This window comes from Oncorhynchus nerka, linkage group LG27 (genome assembly GCF_034236695.1).
Source record: "Oncorhynchus nerka isolate Pitt River linkage group LG27, Oner_Uvic_2.0, whole genome shotgun sequence".
NCBI classification, from domain to species: domain Eukaryota; kingdom Metazoa; phylum Chordata; class Actinopteri; order Salmoniformes; family Salmonidae; genus Oncorhynchus; species Oncorhynchus nerka.
The window spans coordinates 27,705,680-27,729,466 of NC_088422.1; the positions used below are offsets into that span (position 1 = coordinate 27,705,680).

Sequence of the window (23,787 nt, forward strand, 5' to 3'; positions counted from 1 at the left end):
CACACATCAGAGTCAAATACTTTCTGTGGCACACATCAGAGTCAAATACTTTCTGTGGCACACATCAGAGTCAAATACTTTCTGTGGCACACATCAGAGTCAAATACTTTCTGTGGCACACATCAGAGTCAAATACTTTCTGTGGCACACATCAGAGTCAAATACTTTCTGTGGCACACATCAGAGTCAAATACTTTCTATAGAACCAACTTCACGTCAGGATAGGCAACCGAAATTAATAATGAAATGCAGACTAACGTGATCATTGATGGCTGCCTTGAAGGACACAAATAAAAAAATGCTATGTGCTACTAAGATCAGTGAAATGTAGGCTAAACTGACAACGGAGTGAAGAGCAGAAATCTCAACTAGCAAGCAAGTCGCAGCAATGAAGAATTGAGTGTGTACGTGTTCACACAAGGGGGGGATCTGGCACCTGCACCTCAAATGTTCTACTGCTCAAGCTCCTGTTTCACCTAATATAATAATAGCTCAATAGTATTGTGGAGCTCCTGCACCTAAATAGTCCAAGTATTTTTATCACTATCTTTGACAAAATGAACACGGGTGTGCTGAACACAAGGGTGACAAGGGAGGCAAGATGACACAAACAATGATGTACAATGAGATAATGCATCGTGCTGTAATGTAATTCAACAATATGTACACATTAATGATAGAGGAATTCTTAATTCCTTTAATGTTTTAATTGCCAAAACCAATTAGCACTCATTTCTAATTCATTTAATGAGTTGTAAGTTCATTAATTATGCATGAAGTAGATCGAGACCAGTCTTAAAAGCCAGGTTAAAGAGCGTTTAATTCCAGAGAGTACTAACTCCATACACAGATTTCCACAGGTTATAAACTCAAAATGACATCATCAGTTTCCCACGATAGCCCCATTGTTTTTTTGTTTAGGTCCGGAGATGCTTTCTACTCCCCTCATAAACCAGACATTACAACCTGTCTAGAAGATATACTTTTCTCTCACCAATGGAACAAAACCCAAACATTCTTATCTTGTCTGAAAAGCTTTTTCTCCCCCTTGACCTTCCCAAGAGGCACAGACAATCAAATTAGTTCTGCTTACATTTTCAGTAACAGCTTAACCAATAACCTTTACTTTTCATATCATAACATAATAGTATTAGAATAAATGGTTTCTAATCATTAACGAATACATAATTGATCATCTAAACTATATTTTCCTCTATCAATTAACCATAACTGTACTGCTACAGCTCTACCTTGTGGACATATCGATAAAACATAGAACTTCTGTTTCTGTGCTCCCCTTTTCACCTATCACATTTCTCTCTTCCTTTCTCTCACTCCCTTCCCCTCCATCACTGTTCCTGTTCCATCTTTCTCTCACTCCCTTCCCCTCCATCACTGTTCCTGTTCCATCTTTCTCTCACTCCCTTCCCCTCCATCACTGTTCCTGTTCCATCTTTCTCTCACTCCCTTCCCCTCCATCACTGTTCCTGTTCCATCTTTCTCTCACTCCCTTCCCCTCCATCACTGTTCCTGTTCCATCTTTCTCTCACTCCCTTCCCCTCCATCACTGTTCCTGTTCCATCTTTTTCTCCCTCTCCTTCCCCTCTCTTTTCTCTTGCTCCCTCTGTCTGTCTGCAGTGTCAGAGGTGCCCCAGAGGGCTGTGTTCCTGCCCTCAGTGACAGTGAAGCAGGGCTATCTCCAGAAGCACAAGGCCGAAAGCCCCCAGCTCCTGTCCCGCTTTTCCTTCAAGAAGCGATACTTCTGGCTGAGCAGTGAGACACTGTCCTACGCCAAGACCCCGGATCCCTGGCAGGTCTGACCCATACATACACAATCCTACCCATAACCAGCTCTATTGGCAATTCCTCCATTCTTTTACATCAGATAAAGACAAACAAGAAAACATGAAGTCCTCTGAAAGTAACTCATTATAACAAGGTAACACCATTTCCTCTGGTGATGAATTGGCTCCTGTACCCTTCAAAGGGTGTTTGATCGTCATCCTGCCTCGTAAAAAAAAAACATTTGAATCACCCGTCTGCCTTATTTGTGTTTCTCTCTGTATGAGAACATCATTAGTAGGGAGGTTATTATCATGTGATGCCCAGTCTTTTGATTATGAGCTTCTCTCATTTGCCTAGCCAGTCCAGGACAGGAGTGGGGATTAGGGAGAGAGAATGATAGGGGGTAGAAGGGGAAGGAAGAGAGAGGGGCAGAGAGCGAGCGAGAAAGAGAACGAGAGAGAGGGGGGGGGGGGGGCACGAAAGAGAGGGATAGAAATAGGGGGGGTCAGAGGAAGAGAGATGTGGAGAATAGGCCAGTGAAAGAGGGTTCTCTTTGAGCGGACTTCTTCCTTTGTGTGGCTGGAATAAATGCTAGGTTCATTGAAGGCTGTGGATATTCATACTAACATTGCAAATCCAACTGTGGACCATATCCCCTCCCACGGTGCTCTCGCCTGAGTGAGGCAGGCTTCCCGTGGAAGCGGCTGATTTATACCTGTACATTAAAGCAGCCTTTCTGACATTTTTCTCCTGCCCTGCTCTCTCCCACTTTCTTCTCCACCTCTCCACCACTCACTCTCTCCACCACTCACCACTCTTCTCTTCAGTCCTTTTTCTTTGCGAAATGGTCTTGAATTGCTTAATGCTCAATAAAAAGTAGGGGAAGGATGAAAGCAGACATACTCTATCTACTGTACCCATAAGGGTGGCACTTGAAGCCGGGCCTAAACTCCCCTGAGGAATAGCTGATAACTGAATGATTCCTTTGATGTGTATTTGCCTGCATCAGAAAATTGCCTACAAAGAGTAATACAGGAGTGCAACATGGAGCTGTCTGCTTTAGAGTTCGACCGATTATGATTTTTCGACACCGATTATTGGAGGACCAAAAAAGACGATACCGATTAATCAGCCAATTTTTTATTTTTGTTGTTGTAATAATGACAATTACAACAATACTGAATGAAGACTTATAACTTAATATAATACTTAAATAAAATCAATTTAGCCTCAAATAAATAATGAAACATGTTCAATTTGGTTTAAATAATGCAAAAACAAAGTGTTAGAGAAGGAAGTAAAAGTGCAATTTGTTGCCATGTAAGAAAGCTAACGTTTAAGTTCCTTGCTCAGAACATGAGAACATATGAAAGCTGGTGGTTCCTTTTAACATGAGTCTTCAATATTCCCAGGTAAGAAGTTTTAGGTTGTAGTTATTATAGGAATTATAGGACCATTTCTCTCTATACGATTTGTATTTCATATACCTTTGACTATTGGATGTTCTTATAGGAACTTAAGTATTGCCAGTGTAACAGTATAGCTTCCATCCCTCTCCTTGCCGCTACCTGGGCTCGAACCAGGAACACATTGACAACAGCCACCCTCGAAGCAGCGTTACCCATGCAGAGCCAGGGGAACAACTACTCCAAGTCTCAGAGCGAGTGACGTTTGATACGCTATTAGCGCGCTCCCCGCTAACTAGCTAGCCATTTCACATCGGTTACACCAGCCTAATCTCGGGAGTTGATAGGCTTGAAGTCATAAACAGTGCAATGCTTGAAGCATTGCGAAGAGCTACTGGCAAAACGCACAAAAGTGCTGTTTGAATGAATGCTTACCGGCCTGCTGGTGCCTACCATCGCTCAGTCAGACTGCTCTATCAAATCATAGACTTAATTATAACATAATAACACACAGAAATACGAGCCTTAGGTCATTAATATGGTCGAATCCGGAAACTATCATTTCGAAAACCAGATGTTTATTCTTTCAGTGAAATACGGAACCGTTACGTATTTTATCCAACGGGTGGCATCCATAAGTCTAAATATTCCTGTTTACATTGCACAACCTTCAATGTTATGTCATAATTACGTACAATTCTGGCAAATTAGTTCGCAAAGAGCCAGGCGGCCCAAACTGTTGCATATACCCTGACTCTGCGTGCAATGAACGCAAGAGAAGTGACACAATTTCACCTGGTCAATATTGCCTGCTAACCTTGATTTCTTTTAGCTAAATATGCAGGTTTAAAAATATTTACTTCTGTGTATTGATTTTAAGAAAGGCATTGATGTTTATGGTTAGGTACACGTTGGAGCAACGACAGTCCTTTTTCGCGAATGCGCACCGCATCAATTATATGCAACATAGGACACGCTAGATAAACTAGTAATATCATCAACCATGTGTAGTTATAACTAGTGATTATGATTGATTGTTTTTTATAAGATAAGTTTAATGCTAGCTAGCAACTTACCTTGGCTTCTTACTGCATTCGCGTAACAGGCAGGCTCCTCGTGAGGCAGGTGGTTAGAGCGTTGGACTAGTTAACCGTAAGGTTGCAAGATTGAATCCCTTAGCTCACAGGGTAAAAATCTGTCATTCTGCCCCTGAACAAGGCAGTTAACCCACCATTCCTAGGCCGTCATTGAAAATAAGAATGTGTTCTTAACTGACTTGCCTAGTTAAATAAAGGTGTAAAAAAATCTGTATATTTTTTTAATCTGCAAAATCGGCTTCCATAAATACTTATTTCCAATTGTTCTGAAAACTTGAAATCGGCCCTAATTAATCGGCCATTCCGATTAATTGGTCGACCTCTAGTGTGCATACTAATACTGTGTTATCTGTGCATCCTGCAGGTGCGCTCCTCCATCCCCATCCAGTGTGTGTGTGCTGTGGAGAGAGTGGATGAGAATGCCTTCCAACAGCAGCATGTGTTGCAGGTCGTCACCCAGGACAACGATGGACAGATGCACACCATCTATACCCAGTGCAAGGTATTGACAGACCTCCAGTCACTGACCACACTATTACTGACCACAGCACTACTGACCCTTGACTGGGTTGACTTTATGGTGCTTTCTTTTCATCACTGTTCTCTGTGGTTGGTGCATACGCTGGGACTGACCTGAGTGTTGTGTCTGTCTGTCTGTGTCTGCAGAATGTGAATGAGTTGAACCAGTGGCTGTCAGCCATCAGGAAGGCCAGTATCTACAACAGGCGCATGCTGCCCTCCTTCCACCCAGGGGCGTACCGAAGTGGCAAGTGGACCTGCTGCCTACAGGCTGACCGCGCAAGTAATTAAAACATTGACTTATGTAGGAATCTTTGTTGAAGTACCACACTTAACATGTTAGTGCTTCCTTAACACTTCATAATTATCTTTTTATCTCACATTTATGTGCACTATTAACACCAGCACATATGTATTTGCTCACTGAGACTTAGAATCTCACAGACAGATTACCATACCCTTGTCTGTACATTATGCCTTGAATCTATTCTTCCGAGCCCAGAAATCTGCTACTTTTACTCTCTGTTCTGAACGCACTAGACGACCAGTTCTTATAGTCTCTACCGTACCCTTATCCTACTCATCCTCTGTTCCTCTGGTGATGTAGAGGTTAACCCAGGCCCTGCAGCCCCCAACACCACTCCCATTCCCCAGGCGCTCTCATTTGTTGACTTCTGTAACCGTAAAAGCCTTGGTTTCATGCATGATTTCCTAGCCATGTCTGAATCCTGGCTTAGGAAGGCCACCAAAAATCATGACATTTCCATCCCTAACTATAATATCTTCCGACAAGATAGAATTGGCAAGCGGGGCGGAGTTGCAATCTACTGCAGAGATAGCCTGCAGAGTTCTGTCATGTTATCCAGGTCTGTGCCCAAACAGTTTTGTCTTCTACTTTTAAAAATCCACCTTTCCAGAAACAAGTCTCTCACCGTTGCCGCTTGTTATAGACCCCCTTCAGCCCCCAGCTGTGCCCTCGACACCATATGTGATTTAATTGCCCCCGATCTATCTTCAGAGTTCGTACTGTTAGGTGACCTAAACTGGGATATGCTTAACACCCCGGCCATCCTACAATCTAAACTAGATGCCCTCAATCTCACACAAATTATTAAGGAACCTACCAGGTACAACCCTAAATCCATAACCATGGGCACCCTCTTAGACATCATCCTGACCAACTTGCCCTCTAAATACAAATCTGCTGTCTTCAACCAGGATCTCATCGATCACTGCCTCATTGCCTGCATGTGTAATGGGTCCGCGGTCAAACGACTACCCCTCATCACTGTCAAATGCTCCCTAAAACACTTCAGCAAGCAGGCCTTTCTAATCGACCTGGCCCGGGTATCCTGGAAGGATAATGACCTCATCCCGTCAGTAGAGGATGCCTGGTTGCTCTTTAAAAGTGCTTTCCTCACCATCTTAAATAAGCATGCCCCATTCAAAAAATGGAGAACTAAGAACAGATATAGCCCTTGGTTCACCTCAGACTTGACAGCCTTTGACCAGCACAAAAACATCCTGTGGCATTCTGCATTAGCATTGAATAGCCCCCGCGATATGCAACTTTTCAGGGAAGTCAGGAACCAATATACTCAGTCAGCTAAGGCTAGCTTTTTCAAACAGAAATTTGCATCCTGTAGCACTAATTCCCAAAAGTTTTGGGACACTGTAAAGTCCATGGAGAATATGAGCACCTCCTGTCACCACCGATAGGATGCACTGTCACCACCGATAAATCTACAATAATCAATCATTTCATTGAGCATTTTTCTACGGCTGGCCATGCTTTCCACCTGGCTACCCCTACCCCGGCCAACAGCTCAGCACCCCCTGCAGCAATTGCCCAAGAACCCCCCCGCTTCTCCTTCACCCAAATCCAGACAGCTGATACTCTGAAAGAGCTGCAAAATCTGGATCCCTACAAATCAGCTAGCGTAGACAATCTGGACCCTCTCTTTCTAAAATTATCCCCTGGAATTGTTGCAACCCCAATTACTAGCCCGTTCAACCTCTTTTTCGTATCGTCTGAGATCCCCCAAAGATTGGAAAGATGCCGCGGTAATCCCCATCTTCAAAGGGGGTGACACTCTAGAACCAAACTGTTATAGACCAATATCCATCCTGCCCTGCCTTTCTAAAATCTTTGAATGCCAAGTTAATAAACAGATCACCAACCATTTAGAATCCCACCGTACCTTCTCCACTATCCAATCTGGTTTCCGAGCTGGTCATGGGTGCACCTCAGCCACGCTCAAGGTTCTAAACGATATCATAACCGGCATTGATAAAAGACAGTACTGTGCAGCCGTTTTCATCGACCTGGCCAAGGCTTTCGACTCTTGTCAATCACCGCATTCTTATCGGCAGACTCAATAGCCTTGGTTTCTCAAATGACTGCCTCGCCTGGTTCATCAACTACTTCTCAGATAGAGTTCAGTGTGTCAAATCGGAGGGCCTGTTGTCCGGACCTCTGGCAGTCTCTATGGGGGTGCCACAAGGTTCAATTCTCGTGCCGACTCTTTTCTCTGTATATATCAATAATGTCGCTCTTGCTGCTGGTGATTGTCTGATCACCTCTACGCAGACGACACCATTCTGTAAACATCTGGCCCTTCTTTGGACACTGTGTTAACAAACCTCCAAACGATCCATATGCCATACAACACTCCTTTCGTGGCTTCCAACTGCTTTTAAATGCTCGTAAAACTAAATGCATATTCTTCAACCAATTGTTGCCCGCAGCCGCCCGCCCAACTAGCATCACTACTCTGGACGGTTCTGACTTAGAATATGTGAACAACTACAAATACCTAGGTGTCTGGTTAGACGGTAAACTCTCCTTCCAGACTCACATTAAGCATCTCCAATCCAAAATTAAATCTAGAATCAGCTTTCTATTTCGCAACAAAGCCTCCTTCACTCATGCTGCCAAACATACCCTCGTAAAACTGACTATCCTACTGATCCTTGACTTCGGCGATGTCATTTACAAAATAGCCTCCAACACTCTACTCAGCAAACTGGATGCAGTCTATCACAGTTCCATCAGTTTTGTCACCAAAGCCCCATATACTACCCACCACGGTGACCTGTACGCTGTCGTTGGCTGGCCCTCACTACATATTCGTCGCCAAACCCACTGGCACCAGGTCATCTATAAGTATTTTCTAGGTAAAGCCCCGCCTTATCTCAGCTCACTGGTCACCATAGCAGCACCCACCCGTAGCACGCGCTCCAGCAGGTATATTTCACTGGTCATCCCCAAAGCCAACACTTACTTTGGCCGCCTTTCCTTCCAGTTCTCTGCTGCCAATGACTTGAACGAATTGCAAAAATCACTGAAGCTGGAGAGTCTTATATCTCCCTCTCTAACTTTAAGCATCAGCTGTCAGAGCAGCTTACCGATCACTGTACCTGTACACAGCCAATCTGTAAATAGCACAACCAACTACCTCATCCCATATTGTTATTTATCTTCTTGCTCTTTTGCACCCCAGTATCTCTACTTGAACATCATCATCTGCACATCTATCACTCCAGTGTTAATGATAAATTGTAATTATTTCGCCTCTATGGCCTATTTATTGCCTTACCTGCCTACTCTTCTAAATTTGCACACAATGTACATAGATTTTTCTGTTGTGTTATTGACTTTAAGTTTGTTTATGTGTAACTCTGTGTTGTTGTTTTTGTCACACTGCTTTGCTTTATCTTGGCCAGGTCGCAGTTGTAAATGAGAACTTGTTCTCAACTGACCTACCTGGTTAAATAAAGGTGAAAAATGTTATATATAAAATTTGAAAAGTGAATACACTGTATGGCCCCTCTCTTTTGTTCAGCTTCAGGTTGCAGTCGCACTCACTCCGCAGTGACTCTGGGCGACTGGAGTGACCCATTAGATCCAGACGCAGAGACCCAGACCATCTACAAACAGCTTCTTCAGGGAAGAGACAAGCTCAGGTCAGTGGAATACACTTTGACATGAGACATTTGGAGGCTATGATAAACCTTCTCAGACAGACAGACAGACAGACAGACAGACAGACAGACAGACAGACAGACAGACAGACAGACAGACAGACAGACAGACAGACAGACAGACAGACAGACAGACAGACAGACAGACAGACAGACAGACAGACAGACAGACAGACAGACAGACAGACAGACAGACAGGGTGCAGTTCATTTACTTGTCATAAGGGGTCTACATTGTAACACTAGGACTACTCTTATTCATTAGAATATAGCCTGTCACTCAGGAACACATCAGTGTGGACTATGTTCAGCCTCTCTCAAACAATGCTTTCATACTTTGTTACACACTGTTTAACATTGATAAACATGTTGCTCAGTGTGTTAATGTGAGTGTGCTGTGCTGTGCCCTGTGCTGTCCTGTGCTGTGTGCTAACAGGAAACAGTATGTGGAGGTGGAGGCTGAGATGACCACAGAGGAAGAAAATAGAGTGAACTCTGGGCGGCTCCCTGGTGAGAGACTGTCAAAGCAGTGCCTTTTTAATATGCAGTTCGATCAGTTTTAACACCTTAGCTGTCAGAGAGGTTAGTTCCCTAGACATTTGTACTGTCATTTAAAGCATTCACGTTGCTTCAAATCTCTCTCTCTCTCTCCCCCAGATGGAGCAGACTGTAGCGTGGAGCTCCTGAAGCACAGGCAGGCTGCAGCGGTTCGGCTACTTGGAGTGGTTCTGGATCTGGAGCAGGCCCATGCCACCTTCCAGCGGCAGGAAAGAGTGGAGGCTGGTAGCCTCATCCTGACCCCCTAGATTGGGCCTTCCCTGGGGCCTGAGCCCGGGTCTGAAGGGGAGAGCAGAGTCCTGTATCAGACTCAATGGAGTGGGAAAACTAAGCGACCACAGAAGGAAGGCAGCCTCTCCCTGCTCCCTGTCATGTTGTCTGTTACATGTGATGTCTAGAGGAACTCTCTTCTCATCCAGATTAATTCTTCATAAGCCAGAATGAAGAGGATACCCATTCTGTAACATCCTTTTCCTGGGATGTTTGATATCACACACACTGGTTTTCAGCTGTGGCGGAGAAGTTATCTAGTGAAATAACTGATTGCCACAGGTCTTGCATTCAGATGAACTGCCACATAAACTTCTGCTACTCTCCCAAAGCTTGGGTTCTTATCGATTGAGCAGGACACAAACTGTTATGTGGAACTGAGCTGAAGCAGGGGCACGCATGTAGTGTGTCATTCCGTGGTACTGCATTATTGTATCAAGGAATGCAGTGCTGCCCTGCATCCAGCGTCTGTGAAATGTGAAGAATTTTGTTTATATTCAAATCATTATATGGGTCGTTCCAGCAATTCGGTGCCTTTTAAGAAGTGTAACTTGGTAAAAAAAAAAAATTTAAACTTTGGATTTCACCTCATTTTAGCATTCTGTCATAAAGAGCACACGTTTTCCCATCTCAAGAGGTTCAATTAAAACAATTGCTATAGTAAGTGCCTTTTAAATGTCAAATAAAGTAACAGGGTTGACCACAACAGGGTTGCAAATTTCATCTTAAAATCAGCCATAAATCCCCTTTTGACAGGGGGAATGAAACAGGGAGTGGCAATTGAATGCAGGCTTCCCATTTGTATATATTTGTTGTTACAACATTTCTAGCCTGTCTATGGGTAACACTAATAAATAATCATCTTCAGAAATGACTTTTTCAGAGCAACAATAACTAGGGCTTTACAATGATGGTGAATATGTGGAGAAATGTTGGGGTTAAGTGGGTAAAAAACTTCCTCGAAGTCACAGAGGGTAGGGACGGAGGGACCTCCCTAGAAGTCACAGAGGGTAGGGACGGAGGGACCTCCCTAGAAGTCACAGAGGGGACACGGAGGGACCTCCCTAGAAGTCACAGAAGGGACACGGAGGGACCTCCCTAGAAGTCACAGAGGGTAGGGACGGAGGGACCTCCCTAGAAGTCACAGAGGGGACACGGAGGGACCTCCCTAGAAGTCACAGAGGGGACACGAAGGGACCTCCCTAGAAGTCCCAGAGGGGACACGGAGGGACCTCCCTTGAAGTCACAGAGGGTAGGGACGGAGGGACCTCCCTAGAAGTCACAGAGGGGACACGGAGGGACCTCCCTAGAAGTTACAGAGGGGACACGGAGGGACCTCCCTAGAAGTCACAGAGGGTAGGGACGGAGGGACATGCCAACGTGCTGAATTTTGGCACTTTAGCAAGTATTTATTCATATAAAACAAATTGGATTTATTGAATTATCCATGTGGTCTATATTAAATGGTACTTCATTTAATATAACAGGCTTTTAAAATTCAATATTGGTGCACAATTTCTAATTAGAATATCAAGGGGCTCCAAAAGGCACTGTTTTCATGTAACGACCCATAGCTTGGAGGACGATTATGCAAAATCTACTCTAGTTTTAGATGGATCTACCTGAATGTATGCTATTTGGATATTGCTTTTATTTATGGGTTTTTTACTCTCTAATTTATATATTTCAATTGATAACATCCACAATGTTGTAGTAAGATTGTGCTGGTGTTCATATCAATGAGGGTAATGCCCTGTGAGATTTCTAAGTAAGTGTTTTTTATTAATACAATGACACACACGCCATAATTGCTTGAATAGTCACTTGTTTGCTATTAGTATATTGTTTTCACTGTTGCCATAGTGAAGCTTGTGTTTGGTGCTGTTGCTCCGTGGATTTATGGGAAGTAACTCAAACTCTGTGGCTTTGATATGAAAAACATATTTTACATGGTCCACAGTTGATTGGTTAATTGGTAAAAACGTGTCTTTGAAGCAGTACTACTGACAATATTAAACAGTAGATCAAGTGGCATGTTTACTGTTCTCAGGTCATTGTATTTGAAGTCATTTTAAGACAGCTGATTTTGAGTGATGTGTCATACAGTAACTGTCATTCTTTTGTAATGAATGGAATTGAACATATGTAGATCATTTCTGTTCTACTCTAGTTAGGGTCCCATCACCCTCTGTAGAGAGCTAATGATATCGACTCACAGCCGTTTGACCGTATCCTGTCTTAGCCATACCTTATATTTTGTATACATGTATGTATTTCCAATTTTGACCAAATTCAGTTTGCTGGTTTTGAGCTAAGCTCAGAGGAGTAGAGATGTGTGTTCTTGCACATTGATGAGTTGTCAAACTCCAAGTGTGTGAGATGAGTTTCGTGGAATGGCGTGCACCATTGAAAATGCTTTCTGTGGAGGTGTGGGAGATGATTCAAATGCCAAACTGCATTTGTTGCCATGGTAAATTGTGTACTGTCTTTAATTTAGTAGTACTTTCTTTAAATTAGTGACAAGGAAGGTTTTTTTTTATCAGTCTTGTCGATTCAAGAAAGAAAAGCTAAGCGTATTGGATTGTTACAATTACACTGTTATCAAATTATATGTTACTGATATCCGAGTAGATTAGTGACCTATTATTGTAATCTGTTTAGTAAATTGTATTTAACTTGGCTGGCTATCTTTAGAAGGTTATTATAGACTACTGTTGAATTCCGCTGAATTTCATTAAGCCGCCTCTCAAGTTCAAATCCGGACAAATATTGATTGTTGCTGGTTGACTTGTTATTTGTTGAAAGAGGGCTGCAATTTAGAAAATGAGCTTACATTTTATATTGCTGACACAAAATGATTGCATGCACAAAGCGGATGGTTACAGATTGGTGGTAACATCAGCTGTATTACTGTGAACTGTATTGGAAATATTGAGTAAAATGTAATGTTACCGCTACTACTTAGTTTGAATCTGTGTTCATGCACACACTGAAAAACCTTTTGAATTTACAATGCTTTTCCTTCACATTGTTGTCCAACTCGTCCCAGCTCAATTAGGATGAGGTCAGGTGATTGTGGAGGCCAGGTCATCTGATGCAGCACTCCATCACTCTCCTTCTTGGTCAAATAGCCCTTACACAGCCTGGAGGTGTGTTGGGTCATTGTCCTGTTGAAAAACAATGATAGTCCCACTAAGCGCAAACCAGATGGGATGCGTATCACTGCAGAATGATGTGGTAGCCATGCTGTTTAAGTGTGCCTTGAATTCTAAATAAATCACTGACAGTGTCACCAGCAAAGCACCCCCACACTATCACACCTCCTCCTCCATGCTTCATGGTGGGAATCACACATGCGGAGATCATCCGTTCGCCTAATCTGCGTCTCACAAAGACAAGGCGGTTGGAACCAAAAATCTCAAATTTGGACTCATCAGACCAAAGGACAGATTTCCAAAGCTTGTGTTTCTTTGCCCAAACAAGTCTCTTCTTATTATTGGTGTTCCAATAATGTGGCTTCTTTGCAGAAATTCTTTGCAGCAATTCAACCATGAATGCTTGATTCACGCAGCCTCCTCTGAACAGTTAATGTTGAGATGTCTGTTACTTGAACTCTGTGAAGCATTTATTTGGGCTGCAATTTCTAAGGCTGATAACACTAATGAACGTATCCTCTGCAGCATAGGTAACTGGATCTTCGTTTCCTGTTGTGGTCCTCATGAGAGCCAGTTTCATCATAGCGCTTGAAAGTTCTTGACATTTTCCGGATTGACTGACCTTAATGTCCAAAAGTAAGGATGGACTGTCATTTCTCTTTGATTGTTTGAGCTGTTCTTGCCATAATATGAACTTGGTCTTTTACCAAATAGGGCTATCTTATGTATACCACCCCTACCTTGCCACAACACAACTGATTGGCTCAAAAGCATTAAGAAGGGAATACATGTTACATATTACCTTTTAACTTCTCTAGGATAGGGGGCAGCATTTGGAATTTTGGATGAAATGCATGCCCAAATTCAACTGCCTGCTACTCATCCCCAGAAGATAAGATATGCATATTATTAGTAGATCTGGATAGGAAACACTCTGAAGTTTCTAAAACAGTTTGAATCATGTCTGTGAGTATAACATAACTTATTTAGCAGGGGAAACCCAGAGTTACAAACCATTCAGATTTTGTTTTTTGAGGTCACTCATTACAATGGGTTTTCATTGGGAATCCATTGGGAATCATTGGGAATCCTTCTTGCAGTTCCTATCGCTTCCACTGGATGTCAACAGTCTTTAGAAATTGGCTGAGGTTTTTCCTTTGTGTAATGAAGAAGTACGGCCATCTTGAACGAGGGTAACTTGAAGTGTACTGTTTGTTAGAGGCGCGTGACCAGAAAGCTAGCTACAGTTTGTTTTCCTCCTGTATTGAACACATATCATCCCGTCTTCAATTTTATCGATTATTTACATTAAAAAATACCTAAAGTTGTAATAAAAAAGTAGTTTGAAATGTTTTGGCAAAGTTTACAGGTAACTTTTGAGATATTTTGTAGTCACGTTGCGCAAGTTTGAACCAGTGTTTTTCTGGATCAAACGCGCCAAATAAATGGACATTTTGGATATATATCGACGGAATTAATCGAACAAAAGAACCATTTGTGTTGGCTGGATTCACAACAAGTGTTGCTTTAATTTGCTATCTTGCATGTGTGATTTCATGAAAGTTTGATTTGTATAGTAATTTATTGCATTTGGCGCTCTGCATTTTCACTGGCTTTTGGCCAGGTGGGACGCTAGCGTCACATATCCCAGAGGGGTTTTGACAAAGGCACACCTTTAATTGAAGTGCATTCCAGGTGACGACCTCATGAAGCTGGTTGGGAGAATGCCAAGAGTGTGCAAAGCTGTCATCAAGGCAAAGGGTGGCCACTTTGAAGAATCTCAAATATAAAACATATTTTGATTTGTTTAACACTTTTTTGGTAACTACATGATTCCATATGTGTTATTTCATAGTTTTGATGTCTTCACTATGTACAATGTAGAAAATAGTAAAACATGTGTCCAAACTTTTGGCTTGGTACTGTGTATATACAGTTGAAGTCAGATGTTTACATACACTTATGTTGGAATCATTAAAACTAGTTTTTCAACCACTCCACAAATTTCTTGTTAACAAACTATAGTTTTGGCAAGTCGGTTAGGACATCTACTTTGTGCATGACACAAGTCATTTTTCCAACAATTGTTTACAGACTATTTCACTTATCATTCACTGTATCACAATTCCAGTAGGTCAGAAGTTTACATACACTAAGTTGACTGTGCCTTTAAACAGCTTGGAAAATTCCAGAACGTTATGTAAGCTTCTGATAGGCTAATTGACATCGTTTGAGTCAATTGGAGGTGTACCTGTGGATGTATTTCAAGGCCTACCTTCAAACTCATTGCCTCTTTGTTTGACATCATGGGAAAATCAAAGGAAATCAGCCAAGACCTCAGAAAAAAATTTAAGACCTCCACAATCTGGTTCATCCTTGGGAGCAATTTCCAAACGCCTTAAGGTACCATGTTCATCTTTGCAAACAATAGTACACAAGGATAAACACCATGGGACCACGCAGCCGTCATAGCGCTCAGGAAGGAGATGTGTTCTGTCTCCTAGAGATGAATGTACTTTGGTGCGAAAGTGTGAATCAATCCCAGAACAACAGCAAAGGACCTTGTGAAGATGCTGAAGGAAACAGATACAAAATGATCTATATCCACAGTAAAACCATATGTCGACATAACCTGAAAGGTCACTCAGCAAGGAAGAAGCCACTGCTCCAAAACCGTCATAAAAAAGTCTGACTACGGTTTGCAACTGCACATGGGGACAAACTTTTTGGAGAAATGTTCTCTGGTCTGATGAAACAAAAATAGAACTGTTTGGCCATAATGACCATTGTTATGTTTGGAGGAAAAAGGGGGAGGCTTGCAAGCCGAAGAACACCATTCCAACTGTGAAGCACAGGGGGTGGCAGCACCCCCACAACCCCCTGTGCTCAGCACTAATACAACGGTTTATGTCCAAAAAATGTGTGTTGTATTTTTGCTCTGGTTGTCCTGAAAAGAAAATAGTAAAACACTTCATTGTGAAGCTAAATGTAAGGACAGATAAATGAAAGTCAGATAAATGAAAAGCTGTTTTTTGCTGAGGTCTCAGGACTGATAGGGTTAACACCTTCCTTGGTGATGGAGGTGAGTGATGAGAGGAATGGGCCTCAGCTGGGAGGGAGGGGGTCTGAGGTGTCAGACCATCTGAGCTGCTGTGTCACGGCTAGGACTGGAAAAGGGGAGATGCACCCCGTGACAGACACCATAGGTTGTCCTCGGGATTACCAGGGAGACCTCCCATGACAGCTCCACAAGCTGTTCCTCCAGGTCTCGAGGGGAAGCAGGAGGACTGGGGTATATCTGTTTTAGTATTCACGCCAGTGCCTGCATGCATGCATACCCAACCCCCATCTTTCTCACACATCACCAATATTTATCAGCCAGTGACAGAAAATGACCATAAAGCAAAATTGACTGCATAACGATGCTCAGAGCACAGGGCAGCCCGGAGAAGAGGGGAACAGAAGAGCAAAAGGACGAGGACATGGTGGTAACGAAAGACAGTAAAGAACGAGAGGAGAGAGAGAAGGTCAAACAAACTACCCCGTTGAGGGCACATTTATTTTCCACATGAAACAAACAAACATGCAACAAAATCATCCCAATCCAATAAAGACTGGTTCAGATTCAGAGCCCTTTAATGTCTAATCAATGTCTCTAATCTTGCCTTTATTTTTTTGTCATTCATTTTATTTTACACTTCAAATCTCCATTTCTCTTTGTGTGTTTAATTGAATGCTTTATATGTAATATGTTGCTTCTGATGAGAAATGAAATGTGAATGTTAAACCATAACCACATTGTTCTCTGACATTTTGTCTGTAAAAAAAAATCGGCATTGAAAATGCAGATGATGACCTGATGACCTTTTATGTGAAACAGAGAGAGGAGCAGCAAAGTGCTATTTCATGCTCATCTCTTTCCATCAAACCCTCTTCAGAGATCAAAACACACAGATAAGTATGGAGCAGTCCACCATGCCAGTCCACACAGGACACAGCTCGATGACATCTCTAATGACTTCATAACATTTTTCACCTAGAACATTTTTGCCTTGTCAGCAGACTTGTTGACATCTTGAGTAACATGCACTTCTATGACATTTTTTAAATTTCAGCCCCCAAATGTCTACTGTTTGAATATTTTAGAAGTTTAAACCAAGCATTTTCACACACACACATGCGCACACACACACATGCGCACACACACACACACACACACACACACACACACCAATTTGTTGCAGACATATCTGTGTACACAGATAAGTGCAATATGCTGTTGAATGTTTTCAATATGATTGTGAGGTAAACTCCTCATGAGAAAGGATGCCACACCTAATCAATATATGCTATGGAGAATCGTATGGAATGTTTCTTTAATTACTGTAATATAACAATGTTGCACACTATGAATGCTCAATTGAAAACAATCAATCTTTTAAAAAATACATCAAAAATATGTGTTCTCCTATATGGAGAATTTGAGCTATACCTTTGGATCACTGTCTCCTTTGGTCACAAATGGACACGCCTTACAGAATGTTGAACATCCATTCTTCTGTCCCCAACACCTCCTGATCCCTCCTGCTACACATAAGGTACAAATTGGTCGCATATATAATTGCATAAATTCTATTCCTCTGTCCAAAACTAGACCATAAAATGTCTGCTCACAATTAAGCTCCCATGTACAGACCACTGAACATATACGGACTGTATGTGCACACCTGAAAAGCTGAGGAGGCCTAGACAATGAAATGTTTGATTAATATTACAGGTACATATGTAAGCATTTGGAGACTGGAAATCTGAGCATGATCTGGTCTTGACATATTAACTGAAAACATTTTCCCTGTACAACTCAATGAGTCTCACTTAAAATGGAAAATTCCCTGATAAGACTGAAATCATTTCTTTCATGTTTTTCCCTATTACGAGGGTGACAAAAAGCTTAACATGTGTCAACTTGCAAAAGGATAAAGAAGAAATGAAAAGACCAAATGGCTCTTGTTTTTCATTCTCACCCGTTTGAGGTACTGACAGTATCCTCCTAGTGGTTCTCTTAGGTTATACAAGGTAAATAACAGAATTAGAATTCTATGGTCAATGACCCATCTGGGGTATAGGGTCGACGTCATGCTGCTAAACTCCCCCCAGCCAATAATAAAGAGGAACTGCTGTACTTACTGAATCTCTCAGAGGCTCCACTTCACAGAATCTACATTAACAACAGCAGCAAACGCTAAGACTACTGCTAATACAGTATAAGACGCTCATAACCTAGCATACACATTTCAACAGTCCCTGACATACTGGCAAATCACATATGCCAGATGTGATCTACTCATTTGACATGTTTCTGTGTGTATATAGATATGTGGGCGGGGAGATGTGAATGTTTATTTTCTTATATAGAAGAGTATAAAAATAAATTAAACTTATACCATATGACTCAAATTGAGCATAAATGTACATTTAAAGGTAGATCACATTTGCAAATGTATAGATATATACTGTATATATATTTGAAGCAATACAAGACACGTTTATAAACATGAAAATAAAAAACAGCAGCTATAGTAGCCAATACATTTAAAGACATCTTCCAAAAATGAAAGGGTTAATTAAAGCAAACTGCTGCCTCAAAGTGCTACGGAAGACTATGATTCAGTCGAAGATATTCAAAAGCATTTAAAGGATCAAACCCTGTGAAATGGGTGGCGCACCATAAAAACCTCAACAAGAATCTCTTCTGGATCATACCAACATCTCCACTCATTAAAATGGATGAGTTAATATCAATAAGGAGCATACTGTTTTAACAAACATCTACCTGGTCGGTTAGATGCTTATGTATGTACCTATATCAGGTTTCACTTCCAAAGGCATCCTCTCTGGTTGGCACACCATTAGAATAGACATTTACTGTGAGACGGCTGGGTCCTCAGATCCTCTGACTGGCTCTCTGTCAGGTGGTGCATTTGAACAATCAATAGACTCATTGGCCAATGGCGCAAAGCCCTGTGAAACAGCCCTGTGTAGCCAATCAGAGATGTCCTCTCTCCTTTCTGAGAATCACATAGCCGTGACCGTCCACTCAGATCTACAGACAGCTTTGGTGTGGAAAACCACCAAGCTAAAACTAGCAATAGGCCTCACTTTTAAAAGACTCTCACTAGCAACCACATCTGATGTCATAAGTTCAACTGTGTAGATTTGGTGTGAATTAGACTAATGCAATTCTGATCTGGAATTGCAACCATGCTTTTCAAATTATATAAGTAAATTCTGCATATTAAAATTCTCCTGAAGATTTCCACACAAACACCAACTACAACTTGATAAATCACTTCCCTATTCTTTCAAAAATGCACATCTGAAAAAAGTTGAATAAATGTGGCCAGACATGTAGAGCCTTTGGAGCCCTAGCCAACTGTTTAGCAAAAGTCGCAGTTATGCGGTCAACATTCAATGCAAACTCTGGGCCATATGTTTCGGTGGTGAACATTAACAGACATCTCCTCCAATGCCATGATGTCAGTACAGAAGAGGAGGTTCAATATCCTGTCTCAGAGGAATCAATGACTGTTGATGTGCATCAATGTCTAAACCCCACAATAGCCAGTACACATTGAGATCAGTTTTAAATCCTGTCTTTACATTCCTTTAAACTATCAGGTTGAAATTTTGGCAAAACACACCTGCTCAAGGCATGGACAAAGAGACATCAGTCGGAAAAGTTTTACACTTATGTTTAGGTAAATGCAAATAACAGTATAACACAATCATGACGTTATCGTGTCATTATTATGTCATTTGCTATATATTAGTTTGCCCACATACAGAACATGAGGGTCTGTAGGTTTGTTCTGGGTGTGGGGAGCAAAAGACGGCTATCTGGCCTGCATGTTGAATCCTCATTCAGAGGCCCTGTCAGATATGGATATGGGAGGTGGTCCTCTTGGGCCTCTCTCAGTCCTTCAGGTTGTCCTGTCCCACCCCTTGGGCTGACAGCTCTGTCAGAACGTTGTCCAGGTAGTTGGGGTCTGGGTAGCCGTGCCCCGTCAGGTTGGAGCCAAACTCTGTCTTGTGGTGGATCTCATTCCACACCACTGTGTCTGACTCTCCCGTGGTGCTGGACGTGGCGATGGTGAAGATGAGGCGGCGGTCCCACGCCATGATCAGGAGCTTCAGGACCTGGGGACAGACAGATGAGAGCCCAGGTAGATGACATACAGCAGCTCACAGTGCACTGTAATCACCATCTCTCTTTCTAGTTCATTCAAGGGGGGTATGGAAGGGAATTGGGATACAGTACCTAGTCAGTTCCACAACTAAATGCATTCAACCGAAATGTGTCTTCCGCATTTAACCCAATCCCTCTGAATCAGAGAGGTGACGGGGGCTGCATTAATGGACGTCCACATCATCTGCGGTCGGGGAGTAGTTGTTGTTGCCTTATTCAAAGGCAGAACTGCAGATTTTTCCACCTTGTCGGCTCGGGTATTCAAACCAGCGACCTTTCGGTTACTGGCCCAATGCTCTTAACCGCTAGGCTACCTGCCTACTACATCATGTATTTTGAAGAACTGTTCTTCCCATATACAGATAGATAATACTGTAAGTCTTACCCTCCTGCCTTTGTTATTGTCTGGGAGGTAGCAGTGCCGGGGGAACCCCCTAGCGCTGAACTTCTTCCCTGGGTTGGGATGCTCTGTGGTCTGGTGAAAAGGACAGAAACAGTCACAACCCCTCTTTTTCTCTTTCAATTAACATTCAGCCAAGAGGGAAATGTCAAATGTGCCCCCGGGACGAGCTTGTATATTCGTAGTCTGACTACTCTGGTGGCTTTATTTGCACTCTTTTAAAGCATAAATTTTTAGGGAAATGGCTGCCCCTCCCAAATGAACCCTTTCCCCCTTTCATCAAGAAACATGTTCTTTATAAAAGCTGTAAAACAACCAATTAACTGTCATGCTGTGTGATGCAGGTCTTATGTGTTGACATGCCACACCATACTCATTGTACTCCACTCTACTTCAGAATGTACTGTATCATTACTATATCATGACTTTCTTACACAGAGTACAGCTGTCAGTGTAGATGTGTTAAAAGGGGGGAGTGAAGAGTGTGAGTGGTGTGCAGGGGCACTGTGAGTGGGCCGTGGCATGTTGTTCTGCTGCAGTGTGGATGACAGGGGACAGACAGCCCCAGCCTCTCTCTCCCCTGCACAGGGATGCTCAGCCTGCTCTTCTGGTAGAAAGGTCACTTTATTGACTCTATTAAAGCTCAGCTCTGCAGAAAGGATGAAATATGCAGCCCTCTCCTCTCCCTGCAAAGAGAGGAGGTGAATCGTTCTCTCTTTCTCTTTATGAGGATGCAGTCACACGGCTTAGGGACACTTCAACCCCCTGAGCAACACGAAACACGTTATCAAATACCCTCTGAAGCCTCCTCATGTCAGACACAGCAGTGTTATAGCACCGTAGATGGAAGAGAATAGACTTAAGAAGGAGAGCCAGTGGATGAGTGGACTGTGTGAGTGTGGAGGATATGAGGGTGGTGACCTGTAGGCCAGCAGGAATGTCATAGACGATGCGGATGGTCTTGGCCTCTGGGTAGCCGGGCAGGCAGTGGGGGATGACATGGTACTCCATCTTCCCAGGGGGCTGTGTGCCTGTCTTCTCCCCATAGATAGCCTTACAAGTGGGGCACTGCAGACTGCCATCCTGGATAGGGACAGATTCAATGTTCAATATTCATAACTAATCTAATCAAACAAATGTAATCTAATCTAGAGTTGGTTTCTTGACAGCGATCCTTCTTCTGTCCTTAATTGACTTTTAAAATGACCATGAACTGTGTTTAGCAGAGTAAGACCCGCTTCCGATTAGTTTGATATCAATCTAATCTAATTGTTATCATAGCATACCCCATCACATCAAAGGGGGGGTGTAATTTCACCCACTACTTTACAATTTCACCCACTACTATACAATATAATATTATGATACAATAACAAGCGCTGGCACGTATGCGCCTTCTCACCTTGTTGCCATTGTTGTACATGGCAACCAGGCACAGCAGATGGTACATGTGCCCACATTTGCCAAGTTTGCCCACCACCTCTGGCTTTATGCCCTTGACACCCTCGTAGCCTGACGACATCACCAGCCTCTCCCTGCAGATGGTGCAGTCCTGGGAAGGGAATGTGAGTGGGCACCAGTTAGACCATAAGAGCTACTGCATGTTACTGTAGGGTTGGGATGCATAGCAATAATACACTGTATAATGATTACAAACTGTATTAAAACTGTGTACGTGTGTGTCATCCAGGACTCTCCTTACCTCATCAGGGGCTACTTTCACTTTCTCTGTGTATCGCCGCACCACATCCTCTGGGGTTTTCCCTTGCAATCAAACACAACATTGAAGGCATGTGGTTGAAAGGAACAAAAAACACTTACTCACACACAATCATTATTCGCAGACAGATGCATTTTGTCCTTTGAAGACCCAAAGATGACTAGATGGATCTACATAAAGAGACTTCTATTTGAGCAATAGGTAAACCCAGTGACTGGTCTGGGTCTAAATTAGCCCTGCTTGATTGTGATGAGACCAGTCCAAGAAGAGAGAGTGTGGGTGAATAAATACAGTGTGTGATGTTGAAGAGGAGGTCACCTTCAAAGTGACACAGAACAATGAGCCATCACCCACACACTAGGCTAATCTCAGAGTGAAACCAAGCTAGCATAGCTGACAGGAAGAGAGAAAGAGACAGAAAAACGAGAGCGACAATGTGATTAATGGATGGAGAGGGTGAGAGAGAGACAGAGAGAGATGGAGAAGGTTTGAGTTAGGGGAGAGTGGGGTAAGTTGAGACATCTTTTACATTCAGTATGACTACGTCAAGGAAAATATAGTATTCTTTCAGGATGTTGTGTGTCTCTGGAAGTAATCAGAATTCATGTAAACAACCGTTTTGAAAACATAGCTTGGCACAATTTACCCTAAGTATGGAGTAAGTTGAGCATAGGTTGGGTAAGTGGGTGATGATGTCCTGTGACAGTGGGTGATGGTGCTGGTAGGTCAAAGTTGAATTCATGGAATGGGGGTGTGGTATATTGTATCTTAACTGTATACCCACATTCTTTTCAGATATAGATCTATCTGTTCAATATCACTTCCCCTTCCATTTCTTGACCAGTTGTTGTTTCAATGTGACCATCCGTAGGCAAGTTCTCTGCATTTGAGGCTACTAAGCCTATGAAACGGTCTGTGAAATTCTTGATATGTATAGTATCTCAGACTCAATGTGACCTTGTGTTCCTCTGCTACTCTATCATAGCCTCACTTTCACACAGGTACATTCTCATTTTCTTTTTTTCCTTCAGTGTCATTCAGTCTATTTGATCATCCCTTGCTGCAGCTCGAATTGGACTTATTCCCTTCTCTCACTTCCTTGGCTGCTCTCTCAAGAACCTCAAGAACCTCAAGGGGGGCCATACTCCTGCTTTATGGTTGTATACACGGAGAATGATGATGTCATCTTGAGTTCATATGCATGACACATTGCAAAAATACTATGCATATTATGCATACAATGGACTAAATGTGATCATTATTTGTATGGGGTATCATAGCCATTGGCTCAACTTACCCCAAGGCAGTGGCGGAAAAAGTACCCAATTGTCATACTTAAGTAAAAGTAAAGATACCTTAATATAAAATGACTCAAGTAAAAGTGAAATCACCCAGTAAAATCCTACTTGAGTAAAAGTCTAAAAGTATATCATTTTAAATATACTTTAGTATCAAAAGTAAATGTAAATGCTAAAATATACTTAAGTATCAAAAGTAAAAGTATAAATCATTTAAAATTCCTTATATTAAGCAAACCAAATGGCACAATTTTCTTATTTAAAAAAAAAGTTACAGGTAGGCAGGGGCATGCTCCAACACTGCAACATAATTTACAAAGGAAGCATGTGTTTAGTGAGTCCACCAGATC

General features: G+C 42.3%; 2 protein-coding genes across 2 annotated transcripts in view; one reads left to right on the forward strand and one right to left on the reverse strand.

The window, feature by feature from the left end:
* LOC115111521 (rasGAP-activating-like protein 1) overlaps positions 1 to 12,575 on the forward strand; it is a 38,171-nt gene extending 25,596 nt beyond the window's left edge. The window contains exons 16-21 of the mRNA XM_029637654.2: positions 1,639 to 1,814; positions 4,653 to 4,790; positions 4,955 to 5,090; positions 8,653 to 8,773; positions 9,227 to 9,300; positions 9,448 to 12,575. Of these exons, the coding sequence (XP_029493514.2) occupies positions 1,639 to 1,814; positions 4,653 to 4,790; positions 4,955 to 5,090; positions 8,653 to 8,773; positions 9,227 to 9,300; positions 9,448 to 9,596 (794 nt within the window). The 3' untranslated portion in view covers positions 9,597 to 12,575. The remainder of the gene's footprint in view (positions 1 to 1,638; positions 1,815 to 4,652; positions 4,791 to 4,954; positions 5,091 to 8,652; positions 8,774 to 9,226; positions 9,301 to 9,447) is intronic.
* Positions 12,576 to 16,301: 3,726 nt separating this feature from the next.
* Positions 16,302 to 23,787, reverse strand: part of LOC115111522 (E3 ubiquitin-protein ligase DTX1-like) — a 61,776-nt gene continuing 54,290 nt past the window's right edge. The window contains exons 6-10 of the mRNA XM_029637656.2: positions 22,122 to 22,183; positions 21,822 to 21,971; positions 21,341 to 21,502; positions 20,405 to 20,494; positions 16,302 to 19,970 (exon numbers count right to left, since the gene is read on the reverse strand). Coding sequence (XP_029493516.1) covers positions 19,746 to 19,970; positions 20,405 to 20,494; positions 21,341 to 21,502; positions 21,822 to 21,971; positions 22,122 to 22,183 — 689 coding nt within the window. The 3' untranslated portion in view covers positions 16,302 to 19,745. The remainder of the gene's footprint in view (positions 19,971 to 20,404; positions 20,495 to 21,340; positions 21,503 to 21,821; positions 21,972 to 22,121; positions 22,184 to 23,787) is intronic.